A 13933-nucleotide genomic window follows, 5' to 3' on the forward strand; every position below is an offset into this window, starting at 1 on the left:
TTTGATTCTTGCCCGGCTGACTGACTGATGTCTAAAACGGTTTGGGGGTGTTACAGAGTACAACAAATTGAAGTCACGAAAGATTGGCCCCGTCGAGATCATTGAACGTATCAATCCAAATGCATATCGTGTTTGTTTGCCTTCTCATCTTCGAACTTCGGATGTGTTTAATGTCAAGCATCTTTCTCCTTATCATGGTGATAACGATGATCCAGATTTGTGGTCGAATCTTCCCAACCAGGGGGGTCCTGATGCAGCGCAACCTGTGATCGTTCCCGATCACAACTCCCTTTCCAATTAGGACTTTCATTTTCTATCTTTATGTTAAGTTTACTTATTTTTATCTAAAGTGCTTTTATCTTAGGGATAGGAAATCACGTAATCCCTTAAGGATCATGACCTTTTGAGCTTTATATAAACGAGGTATTCAACCTCTTGTAGGTTATGATTTGATTAATAAAGTTATTGAGTTTGGTTTTAAAGAGCTTTCGAGCATTGCTAAGAGTATTCGCGCCCTCTGTTACAGCTACCTTCAAACACAAGTTATCGATTTAGGGTTCTAATTCTTGAACCTGACGTTAATAGCTTCCGCCTCTCTATCATAATAAGTAGGGCAGGCCTTACATTCCAGCAAGACGTGGTTGGAATATTATCTCCCCTGTCTGAAAACGCTCATTTGACAGAGTAAACCATCCTTCACCCATAATTTCCACTGAAGCTTTTGTGTCTCTTGAAAGTTCAGCTTCATAATCCAGAGCCACATAATACAGGTTCTACGTTTGCAAAACAAAGCATTATGTAAATCAATTTAGTACAAAGTACTAATGCGTGTGCATGAGTTGCATTATGTGCGTGTACTATGGAAACCTACGTAGTTATTTTTGCTATCAGGAAAAAGTTGATCAATGGTAATACCTCTTTTAGAGTACGAACAGTGTAGAGCGATTGGAAGGTAGTGTTGTTCTCTTGCATCTTCTCTGTAAGGAAGCCCGTGAGTTTAAATGCTCCAAAACCAATGACTTCTACACCTACCTGCCTCATCACCTTCCCATTCAAAACTGCAGAACACCCAGTAAAATTAAAATGCTAAGACACCAGTGAATGGTGCAGACAGAGTCAGAGGGAGATTATTTCCAACGATATGAAACATTTACTTAATCTTTTTGACACAACTAATCAACTTCAGTACTATGTTACTAAAAATCAAGTGCAAGGACACAAAAAGAGTTGAATCAAGGAGAGAGAGAAAAAAACAGCTTACTTGGGACAATGGTTATGACTTGGAAACCAATGTTAACAACAATTCCAGATGTCTGCCGTGCAGCATATAAAGCTAGAACAGCCTGAAAATACATTTACAGATCATTCATAATTGGCTTCTGACTGTGTTAGCAACAAGACCAATCACGTGACATTGCATGTTACTATTTCCAGCTACTAGTGAGATAATGAATCAAATTCTAGACAAATAAATTCAAATTCTCGCCAATATACTCTTTTAGTTTGACTGCGTTAAACCGGGGAAAATTTGGCTATAGAGATGGAGAATGAATCTCTCTGAGAAAACCACTGCTCTGAATCACAAGAAAGCACTTGAGAGAGAACAAAGGCTTGCCTGATTAACTGCACATACTGCAGGAACATTCATGTCGAACAAGACATTAAGGATAGCAGTCTTAAGCAGCCGCCTTGATGCCTTTGCCGATTCAGTATCTGAAACAATTTTTTTTTTAATTTAAAAAACCTTTAAAGTGGAACTACGATATGTAACCTTGAATACAGAAAAATGACAAAAGATGAACCATCAAATGGCAGAGGGGAAGTGAAACCACTATTGGCTGCATAGATGGCTTAACCTGCATCCTGTAAGAGAAGTATCACATAAGAAACTCAAATATGATTTAGAAGACAAAGTCAGAGCCGTAGATACAATCTGAAACTATTTAGCTGCCACAAAAATGACAAAACAAACCTGTTGAAAATGGTTACAAAGAACTGTTGAAGCCTAGCGTATATGGGTGACTCAATGTTGCCAAATTCCTGGCGATAAAACTACTAAGAACTTATATCAAAAAGATAAGAGGCAAGGTTGTTAATATTTCAAATATAATATTTGTAGTAAAGAAGAAATAGTGAAACTGCTACAGTACCAGGAGCTATCTCACCAGAAAAGTAGCAGAACGTCCAGAAGGTGAATCATTCTTACTCCTGCCAAACTTGCAATATCCAGAACCACCTTCATGGCGAAGCAAAGCACATTCACACAAAATGAAACAAGCTCTTATAAACAAGGCATGGACAAAAAAACGAGATCCAAACCGAACTCAAATCTTCACAATATAAGCCGTAAGGATACCCAAATGAATCATGTACGGTGGTACAAAATATATCTGAACCCAATATATTATTAACGAATATGGGTAAACCTAAATAACCTGAAATACTCAAATTCAAGTCTATTTTGATATGATATACTCCAATTAAGTTTTAGAATGTTTTCTGAATATTAAATTTTGATTATTCATCCATTATCTTTTGTTATTAATAATTTCCCATAATTTTTAACCATAGAATTTCAATGAACACGTTTCTCTTTTCCTAAATTTACCATGCATTGAAAATGTAAAATATGTATTTTGTTTCTAAAACATGGAGTTTTTCAAAAGAAGGGAGTATAAAATATCTGAACCCAAAAATGAATATGATAAGAGTTAAAAAAAATATCTGAATCTGACCCAAGCATACATTAAAGATCCGAATCAGAGAGCTAAAAGCATCTCCAAAAATACTCTCTATTATAGAGTTTGCAAAACTATATGTTTGAAATTTTAAAGTGTTATTCTCCAAAAGCAAAATTCAAATTTAATTTCAAAATCATTTGTAATTTACACTATAGTCCTTAAATTTATCATAATTAATATAAATCCATAAAACTTTTATAAATAACTAGCACATATATAAAAGGAGGATTTACCAAAAATGACTCAAAACTTAATTTTGAATACAAAAATGTACCCCAAATTCAATCAAATGCAAAAGTAACCCAAAAGCTTAGTGAAATTACAACAGTCCCCTTATGAACAAACAAAAAACATGTATTCAATTTTACCGTTATAACCCTTCGTTAGAGAAGACTTCTTTGTAAGTCTTCTCTATGATGACTTCTTTGTAAGTCTTCTTGTTCAGTAGATCTTAAAAATAATTTTATAATTTTATAAAAAATATTTTGATGGGTAAAAAAATTGAAATCATGTAATAATAAACATTTCTCAATGATGTAAATTTAGTTCAACTGAAATTGGATTATTTTCAACATAGATGAGTGAATGTATATTGGCTCATGAGTCATTGGTTTAGGGTTTGATAACATATGTTATAGTATTGTATGTATCTTTAGGGTTAGATTCTGAAATCTTACCTTTTTTTTTTCTTTTTCAAATTGACTTATATATGTTTAGTAACTATTTAATAACTTGATTTAAACACTTTCTAAGTTTTTTTAAGTTTAAGAAAGTGTTTTTTTGCATAGTTAATTGATTTTAGGGCCTGAAATACTCACAGGAGACTTAAAAATAAATCTTCAAACACATCCCACCTAAATTTTAGTAGAATTTATGGTTTCCGCCTAAATTTTGGAATAATTTAGGTTTCCCACCTAAATCAAAGTCTTCCATAAGTCTTCCAGGAGTTTTCCATAAGTCTTCGAGAAGTCTTCCAGAGAAAGTCTTCTCATGGATTAGATCTTAAAAATAATTTAAATTTTTTGTAAAAAATATTTTCATGGGTTAAAATTTGAAATCATGTAATAATAAACATTTTTCAATGATGTAAATTTAGTTTATCTGAAATTAATTTTTTTTTCAATATAGATGAGTGGATGTAGATTGATTCATGGGTCATTAGTTTAGGGTTTGGTAACATATGTTATAGTATTGTTGGTATCTTTAGGGTTAGATTTGAAATCTTATCTTCATTTTTTTTTCTTTTTTTCAAATTGACCTATATATGTTTAGTAACTATCTAATAATTTGATTTAAACACTTTCTAAGTTTTTTTAAGTTTAAAAATGTTTTTTGCATAGTTATTTGGTTTTAGGGTCTAGAAGACTCACAGAAAACTTAAAAAGAAGTCTTCCGACACATCCTGTTCCCGCCTAAATTTTGGAATAATTTAGGTTTCCCGCCTAAATCAAAGTCTTCCATAAGTCTTCCATGAGTCTTACATAAGTCTTCCATGAGTCTTCCATAAGTCTTTCAGAAGTCTTCTGGGTCGAAAATATTTAACCTAATTGGAATTTTTGTCTCCATATATGAAGAAAATTTACACATTCTCTTTCTTCATCTCAAATGACTGCAACAAAAATGTAATGTTTCTCACTCCAAAACTCTCTAACCTCTCTCTAATCTCTTTGAACATCAAAACACCAAACTTTATATCAATTTCTCACTTTTCTTATGTCTTCTCACTAATTTATCTTCTTTTTGCAGGTTTTTCATTACATGATTCTCATCTTTCACTCTTTCAAAGGTAGATCTCTAAATTTTGGATTTGAATTTATGTTTGTTTTATATGTTAGATTCTAAAAAGCTATAGATTCAACATAGTGTGACTGTTTTGTTTATTTTGTAAGCATAAAATTTTCATTTGTGAAGTTTTTCTCTGTTTTGAAGTCATTTGAATGTTTTTGAATTTGCAGGTTTTTCCAGATCTGAGAGACTTTGAAAGACTTCTCAGAAAACTCTCAGAAGACTCTCGGAAGACTTCTCAGAAGCCTTCTTAAAAAGTCTTATAATGCATTTTATGCTAGAAGACTTCCCACGAAGTCTCCAGGAAGTCTTCTGAAGTCTTCTGCCTAAAATGGTATAAATTTTGGATATGTATTTTGTGTGTTTTATATATTATATTCTAAAAAATTATAGATCCAGCCTAATGTGATTGTTTTGTTTATTATCTAAAAAAATATTTTTGAAGTCTTCTCTATTTTTAAGTCATTTGAATGCTTTTGAATATGCAGATTTTTCAGATGTGAGACAGATTTTGGAAGACTTCTGGGATAATTCTTGGAAGACTCTCGGAAGACTCTTGGAAGACTCTTGAAAGACTCTCGGAAGACTTCTTGGGAAATCTTCTAATGTATTTTATGCTAGAAGACTTCGTGGAAGTCTTCAGAAAGTCTTCCAAAGTCTTCTGCCCAAAGTGGTACAAAGAGACGATGTGAAGTGGAGTTCAAGCTTCTCTATGTTGAGGAATAATATCTAGCTGTGTAATAATTTTGTTTATGGTCTTTTTATGATTTGTATGTGTAATATTTTAGTTGTGAATTATTTTGTAAACTTTAAGAGATGTTAATCAAAAGAATGGTAAATATGTTCATGTTTTGCCAAACGTACGTGATTTCATTAAAGTTATTGCTGCAACATACCAAAAAATATTTTAATCATTCTACCCACACATAACAAAACACAACAACCCAAAAACTTAGTAAAATTTGCTAAAACTAAGAGAGAAGACTTTTCAAGAAACCTTAGTCAAATTCACAAAAGATCAAAATTGAATTTTAAGTGAAAGTTGAAATTTTAAATCTCATAGAAGTTAAAAATTGTATCTTATGAGGAAGACAACGCAAACACATAACATCAAATTAATAAAACAAAATCATCGGAGAAGACTTCTTATGAAGTCTTCTACAAGTCTTCTATGAGGAAGACTTACAGAAAACTTCTCCGTTTAGCTGAAAACATTATTAAACATCAATGTTTGTACCTTCATAATTATCACAAATTACGTTATAAATTCGACTCAGTAGTCCCAATATTTACTAATAAACATGATATAATAAGAAGATATTAAAAATTCATTTTAATTTTGGATGAATTTGAAGTTTAATAAAGATTTACGTAGAAGACTTCTTTTGAAGTCATCCACGGAAGGCTTCAAAAGAAATCTACTCTGTGTAGACTTCAAAAGAAGTCTTCTATTTAGGTCATTTTTGCAATTGAAAATTTACGAATGAAGACTTCTTAACAAGTCTACTCTACAGAAGACATCTTCGGAAGTCTTCCTTTGTAAATATTGGCTTACTTTTGAAATTGAATTTTTTTTCGAAATTCCCAGAGAAGACTTCTCGGATAAACATGTTACTTTTGAATTTGACCGAAGTTAGTCAAAATTTTGATTTTTTGTAGAAGACTTCTACGGAAGTCTACCTGGAGAATACTTCAAAAGAAGTCTTCTCTAAGTCTTCCGGAAGTCTTCTCAATGTCGCAAGAAGTCTGCTTCGTTACTTTTACAATTGACTATATTTGACTTTTCGAGAGAAGTCTTCTCTCGCGGGAAAAGGTTTGACCAAAACCCAGAATTAAACTCGAGAAGTCTTCTTTTAGAAGTCTTCTTATTAATATTAAATGTTTTACTATTATTTTTCAATTGCAAAAGCAACCCACACAGATATCTTCCGGCATTGAGAAGACTTACGGAAGACTTTCAGAAGACTTCTGTAGAAGTTTTCTCCATGAAGACTTCTGTAGAAGTTTTCTCCATGAAGACTTCCTTAGAAGTCTTCTACAAAAAGTCAAATTTCTGACCAACTTCGGTCAAATTTAAACGTAACATGTTTATCCGAGAAGACTTCTAAAGAAGTCTTTTCTGGGAATTTCGAAATTTTTTGTTTACAAAGGAAAGTTAGAAGACTTCTAGGGAAGTCTTCTATTAAAAATACACAAAAGGTCAATTGCAAAACTAACATATGCATTGACCAGAAGACTTCTTTAGAAGTCTTCTCGATGAAGAAGACTTCTCGAACAGATCGGAAAAATAAAATGTAGTTCGCGATTTCATACCTTGAACTCGTGAGATGACTTGCGTGGTTTCTCCAATCACCCAGAACTTCACCACAACAGCTACCTACTCGTTAATCACCAAGAATCGTGAGCTTATGAACCTTACATAATTTGTAATCAAAATCTTCAGTTTTTTTTTGATGAATTTTGAGAGAAAGTGTAAGATATGTGGTTTGTGTGGATAGGAAATGAGAAAAGATGAGAAAAAATCGAAACTTTAGGGCGTTAACACTTTCAATTTGGTAGTTCATGGTGGTTGAGGTATTAATGTCAATGGCAAAGTTGTAAATATTTGATGAAGATGAGGATGGTAAGGTAAAAGCCTTATTTTCAGAAAAAAAAGTAATGGCAATTTCGTGAATAACTAGAACTTCTATGGTGAATAGGACAAAACAAAGTTTCAAAAAAACATAGGTTATTTTTGTGTTTGACTTGAAATTTTGATTCATTTTTTAAAGAACCCCCATATAAAAATATTATAGTAATATTAATTAATAAAATATTACACTAAAATATAAAATTATAAATAGAAATACATAGTTAAATATTAAACTACAAGCACAATACCACATTATTACATAAAATTATTTTCTTAATGCTCTATTTTCAGTTACACAAAATTTGTTTAGGCAATATTTTAGAAGTTCCGGAGAAAATTTACTAGACTACTAATGTTGTTTTAATATTTGATATGTGTAATACTTATATCTTCATGTATCTTTTTGTAATATTCTTGTTGTCTAATTCTACTTTTAAAATATTATAAAACTTATTTTATTTTTAAAAAAAATTATGTGTAAACTTAAATTTATAAAAAATAAATTGGAAATATTTAAGATATACAAAAGTTTTAAAGATTAAAAAGATAAATGAGAAAATACTTATGAATCATAAATATGATGTATAATTAATTTTAAGGAACAAAATGCAAATAAAAAGATGAACTTCAAATTTAGAGTTTTGAATAGTGAAACTTTAAATATGAATTTTTTTTCTTTTTAAAACTCTATATTTAAAGTTTTACGTTCATTTTTGGAGAGTAAAAAACTCTATATCTGAGGTTGAGTTTCTTTTGGAAATGCTCTGTGGTTAAGAGGCTGAACTGGAAAAGAACCCCGCCCATGCCTATTATAAACACAAAGAAGAGAGAAGAAAGCAGATACCTTCAATAATGATAGAGTCGGGAACTTGTGCCCTTTGACCATAAACACGCATGAAGGAGGTGGGTAAAACATTTGGTAAGAAGCTTTCTTTCTCTAACAGCGAAAAAAAAGGGGATTGGGTTTTCCAGATCTACCTCCGCCGTCGGTGGGCACCACGCTCTCCGGCGAGAACTCTCTGCCTCCCCCGGCCTTCTTCTCCTCTTGTCCCCTCTCTCATGCCGCTATGGTCGGTAAAAAAAAAAACATCGTCCGCCGTTGGCTTTGTCCTTTAAGGTTCACAGTCTGATGCGCTCTGCTAGGATTTTGGCTATGGCCAAGCTGAAGAATAAGTCAATCTCTCTCATCGATATCCCAAATTTCGACGTACCTGCTACTGGATCTTTGATTCCGGTGATGAATTTTTCTTTAGTTGCTCTGGCCTCTGCTTCGGGTCCGTCTTCTTCTGCTCAGGCCTCTGCTTCGGGATCTTCTTCTGTAGTCGCATCCGTCGCTGCTCCGGTTCCTCTTGAGTCGTCGAAGGATGGCGTTCCTTCTTTCTTGAATTCCTCTCTTCCTCCTCAGGTGGAGGGTTCCAACCTCCGCGAAGGCTTTCCTGTCGCTACGAACGTTTCCAAGCCTTTGGAGAAGGTAGATGCTCAGGTTAAAAACTACGCTGTGCTACTCAAATGCTCTGCTCAGTTGCAGGAGATGGGTACTCCAATTGATCACATCTCAGGCGCGCCTTTCGTCCTTATTCCGGATGAAAACATTGAGGCCGCCAAGATGGAGTTCAAATATTTCATCTATGCACGCTTCCATGGTGATTATCCCTCAATGGGAAAAATTATCGGAGTCGTCAATGCTGTCTGGGCTCGAACTGGTCCTCGAATCTTTGTCCACAACCTTGGTCAGGGTACTTATCTCCTCCGTGTCACTAATCCAAGAACCCGTGAGGTCTTTCTGTCTCGTACCTGTTGGAATATAGGGGGTCTTCCTATGTTTGTTGCTCCCTGGTCTCCTGAGTACTCTCCGGATGAGCCTCCCCTCACCAGTGCCATAGTTCCTGTTGAGATGCGCAATGTTCCCTACCTGCTGTTCAACAGGGAGATTCTGAGTCGTATCGCAACGGCAATTGGCAAACCGGAATCCCTTGCCCCTAAAACTGAGCGCAAGGAGAACTTTGAGGTTGCTAAGTTGTATGTTCGCGTTGATCTTACATCCCCACTCCCTCATAAGGTTGTCTCCCGATTCTCTAATGGCAAGGAGGTAATGATTGATGTCTCTTACCCCTGGTTGCCTATTAAATGCGATAGCTGCAGCAAGTTCGTTCACATAAAAGAGAGATGCCCAACTGTTGCGAAGGAAGCTTCCTTAAATTAGGCCAGAGATAGGATGTTAGCTCATCAAACATCAGGGAGAAGATCCAAATCTCGCTCGGGTCGTTCCTATGATAAAAAATCAAAGAATTTGGAAACTTGTTATGTTCCCATTGTCCGTGATACGAATTGTGGAACGGAGCCTCAGGAGAATGATACTGTTTCACCCAAAGCTCAGGAATCTTGTGCTCTAGAGGAGGGTGAAATTTATCAGGAAACTGAGGATCATGAAGCTGATGCTGATAAGTGTGACAGAGTAGTGCAAGATACTGCTCATGGTGGAGTCAGTAATACGGGCGAAGACAGCAGAGGAAGCGCTGATGTGGTAGTTAGTGATCAACAGTCAGTAAAGGACCGTCGAGGGGATCTGCAAGATGTGATATCGGATAGAGTGGCAGTAGAGGTAATTAGTTCTGAATCATTATCAGAGGCAGTGCCAGCTGCTGTGGTTGAGCTCATTACAGAGGCCTTAGTGTCGAATGTAGATCCTGGTGGCTCTGCAAATTTAGACTCAGATCAAGATGTGGCTAAGCAAGAGGGTACTGAACGTCAAGACACGGCTCCGACATTAGAGGATCAGGATCGTGACAACCCGTTTATTCTGGTTAAGAATAGGAAGAGTGGTCGCAGGGCCATGAGGCGCCAATAAAAATGTTTAAGATGTTTTTTGCGTGGAATGTACGTGGACTGAATAGCGATAGACGCCACACGATGACCAAAGATTGGATTAATATCCATAGGCCACTTTTTGGAGCTTTTTTGGAAACTCATATTATGGAGAATAATAAAGAGAGAATTTTAGGAGCAATTCCTCGGGGTTGGAATTTTTTTGGGAATTTTGAGGAGGATGTTTCGGGTCGTATCATCATTGTTTGGGATCCTACCGTCACGATGTGTATCTACCATGCAACTGCTCAATCAGTCACTTGTGGAGCCACTATTCTCTCTGAGAACATTACTCTAACTGTCACATTTGTTTACGGTTTCAATCAAGTGGAGGAACGTAGTGCTTTGTGGGACAGTTTAGTCGAGTTACAGGACACTTCTCCGTTTGCCTCGCATCCCTGGTCTGTTATCGGTGACTTTAATCAGATGTTGAGGACTAATCATCACTCAAATCATCTATTCTCTCGTGTTGATGAAGCGGGAATGGATGATGCTAATCTCGGGTTGCAGGAAGCTCAGTTGTTTGAGGCGCAAACCAAAGGTCCCCCCTACACTTGGAGGAACATGCAGGATGACAATCCCATCTCTACAAAAATTGATCATGCATTCATCAACCAGGCCTGGTCGTCTGCTTTTCCTGACTCATATGCAGAGTTTTTGGATCCCTCTCAGTCGGATCACGGCCCTTGCCTTCTTAGGATGCCTTCAATCAGACGACGGGTCGTCAAACCCTTTAAATTCTTCCACCATGTGATTGATCACCCTGAGTACGCAGAGACTGTTGCTGACAATTGAAAATGCGATGATATAGTGGGCACTGATTAGTTCAAGTTGGTCCGCTTGCTCAAGAAGTTGAAGCGACCGTTGCGCAGTCTTAACAAGCGGCACTTCAGTGGCATATCTCAGAGAGTAAAGGGACAGAAAGAGAAGGTAGATGCACTCCAGCGGGCCCTCCTTACCTCTCCAGACAACGCTACAGCGGCAGAGGAACATGTTGAGAGAGATAAGTTGAATACTCTATTAAAGGCTGAGGAAAAGTTTTACAGACAAAGGTCTAGAGTTCGTTGGGGATCGTAACACACCCTTCTATCACAGAACGGTTTCTCAGCACGCGTCAAGGAATCATATTCATTATCTTAAAGATACTGATGATCGCATGCTGTTTTCGATGGATGATATAAAGGCTCATGCTGCAAATTATTTTCAGGGGATTCTAGGTTCAACGGTGCTTCCGTTCTCTGCGGCCTCCTCTGAAGACTTGACATCCCTCTTACCGTTTTGATGTACTGAGCTTCAACAGAATTACTTAAAACGCGAGGTCACTGCAGCAGAGATCAAAGCCACGTTGTTTTCCATGCCCATGAATAAGAGTCCGGGTCCGGATGGTTACTCTGTCGAGTTTATCAGAGCTTCTTGGGACACTGTGGGTGAAGATGTCATCAAGGCAGTTCGTGAATTCTTCAGGAACGGTAAATTGCTAAAAGATATGAACACAACTGCTATATCTTTGATTCCTAAGAAGCCAGAAGCTTGTTCATTGAGTGACTTCAGACCCATCAGCTGCTGCAATATTGTCTACAAGCTAATCTCGAAAATCATTGCGAACAGGCTTAAACCTATTCTGTCTGAGTGTGTTAGCCCCAACCAGGCCGCTTTCTTAAAGGGTCGCAGTCTCAGGGAGAATGTACTTTTAGCAACTGAGCTCATCAAAGATTATAACAAATCCTCTTGTCACAAGAGCGCTATGCTAAAAATAGATATTCATAAGGCTTTTGACACAGTCTGTTGGGAGTTTGTCACCAAGGTGCTTGCGGCTCAGGAGTTTCCTCCTATGTTCATTGCTTGGATCCAAGAATGCATATCTTCGCCTAGATTCTCGATTGCAATAAATGGTGAACTGGCGGGGTTCTTTGAGGGCAAGAAGGGTCTTAGGCAAGGAGACTCAATTTCCCCATATCTGTTCATTATGTTGATGGAGGTTCTTTCTCGTCTATTAGATCGCGCTCAAGCTGAAGGCTCCTTTCGCTTACACCCACTTTGTTCTGACCCGAAGCTAACCCATTTATTATTTGCGGATGATCTCTTGGTGTTCTCTGATGGCTCTAGGATGTCAACTGCTGGCATTAAAGAGACTATGAATCTTTTCAAGAATTGGTCTGGACTGGATATAAATGAGACAAAGTCAGAGATCTTCTATGGAGGGTATTCTGACATCCAAAAGTCAGTTTTAAGTGATCTCTCTGGTTTTCAGCGTGGTGAGTTTCCGACGCGGTATCTTGGTCTGCCCCTAAGCCCGAAGAGAATCTCTGCAGCTACGTTGCAGCCGTTCGTTGATCGAATAACTTCAAAACTGCACTCCTGGACAGTAAAGTTTCTATCGTTTGCAGGTAAGGTGAAGATGATATACTCTGTTATCTATGGGATGGTCAACTTTTGGAGTTCTGTTTTTGTATTACCGAAATGGTTCTATGCTAAAGTGGACTCACTATGTTCTGGGTTCCTATGGAAGAACAACACAACATCTGCGATTGGGGCCAGAGTCTCTTGGGTTAATATTTGTAAACCAAAATCAGAGGGTGGTCTAGGAATTAGACAGCTTGAGGAATTTGAGATGGTATTTAGACTGAAGAGGGTGTGGCTTTTCTTCTCTGAGTCTGGGTCTCTTTGGGTTCCTTGGCTAAGGAATAATAGGTTTGGTGGTCGTTCTTTCTGGCAAATTAATGATGCTCAGAGATTCTCTTCCACTGTGGGACCTCAAGCTCGACGTGTGGCGGTTGTTCTGAAGCTCCTCTGTCAAGTCATCGTCTACAACCTGTGGCGTGAACGGAATGCTCGCATCTTCAGGGAAGTGAGGATGAATCAAGACGATTTCTTCAGAGTGGTGGATCGTTCCATGCGTGATCGGCTCCTTTCCCCTTCTCTCATATCTTCCTCATCTCCCTTCTTGCTGGAGTTGTATTTTTGGTTCATTTTCCCTTATAGTTAATGCAACTTTTCTCTCTCATTTTCCTTATAATAAGTTGTGTTTCACAACATTGTAAAACCTTTTGAAAAGCTGGTATAAATTTTAACATTTAGACCAAAAAAAAAAAAAAAAAACACACATGAAGGACAACTCCTCTGATTCACTAGAAATCATTCAGCAAAAATAAGCTAGACACTGAAACTCTCTGACAAGTGACAATCAATCATCAATCATCATCCACACATCTCAATTTCACCGCGTCTCTTGGCTCCATCAGCATCAGTATCTGGACTAGTATATCGATCGGTAGCTGATCGAACGCGCCGATAGAAGAAGAGGAAGAACCTGAATCGCCTTCGTCGAATCCTTGCAGCTATTCGATCGGCTCCACAGCGATCCCCATACTTTCCTTAGATTCATAGTCGAATTTCCCCGAACCTCTCTCTCTCTCTCTCCCACCCTCTGCCTTTGTTGACTTGTGCTGTTTTAGATAATGACACGTGTACAGTGACGGGCAAGGATTTTTGATTAGAGTGCCACTTCACTCACCGACGCAAATTTCAATCATCGCAATATCGCATAACGATATTTTGCGAGCCCAATGAGGAAAAGATCCAAGTGGATTTACCACAATTAGTTAAAAAAAAAAAAGAGAAATTGCATCGAATAGCTTTCAAACAAATTATAATTTATTATATAATAAAAAATCTAAATTATAAATATGTATTGTATATTTTATATAATAATGTTATTATATCTTTGTATCCAACCGATGAAACTTGCATACAAAAAATAAAATTTAATTAATAATTTGTTGCAAAAGATAAAATATAGTCTTTCATTATTTACATATCTTTTTAAACTGAATTTCTTCTCACGAGAAAGACAACCAATTGTGATAAAAAAATGATGAAAACATAGACGGTGAACACATACAACAACTTT

General features: G+C 36.7%; 1 protein-coding gene across 1 annotated transcript; it reads right to left on the reverse strand.

The window, feature by feature from the left end:
• Positions 1-620: 620 nt before the first annotated feature.
• LOC106385234 (actin-related protein 8-like) lies at positions 621-8074 on the reverse strand. Its single transcript, XM_048768046.1, has 9 exons — positions 8003-8074; positions 6840-6903; positions 2166-2236; positions 1973-2040; positions 1772-1863; positions 1616-1713; positions 1262-1343; positions 916-1058; positions 621-773 (listed from the first exon to the last, which is right to left on the reverse strand). Exons 1-9 carry the CDS (start codon positions 8072-8074, stop codon positions 621-623), a joined length of 843 nt encoding a protein of 280 aa, XP_048624003.1.
• Positions 8075-13933: the final 5859 nt, after the last annotated feature.

This window comes from Brassica napus, chromosome C9, assembly GCF_020379485.1.
Source record: "Brassica napus cultivar Da-Ae chromosome C9, Da-Ae, whole genome shotgun sequence".
In the NCBI taxonomy this organism is placed as follows: Eukaryota; Viridiplantae; Streptophyta; class Magnoliopsida; order Brassicales; family Brassicaceae; genus Brassica; species Brassica napus.

Coding starts and splice junctions, on each gene's coding strand:
- LOC106385234 (XM_048768046.1), bottom strand. CDS start 8,074: ATGTTTTACCCACCTCCTTCATGCGTGTTTATGGTCAAAGGGCACAAG. Junction 1,059..1,261: donor AGTCATAACCATTGTCCCAA/GTAAGCTGTTTT, acceptor GGTGTTCTGCAG/TTTTGAATGGGAAGGTGATG. Junction 774..915: donor CTGTTCGTACTCTAAAAGAG/GTATTACCATTG, acceptor TTGCAAACGTAG/AACCTGTATTATGTGGCTCT.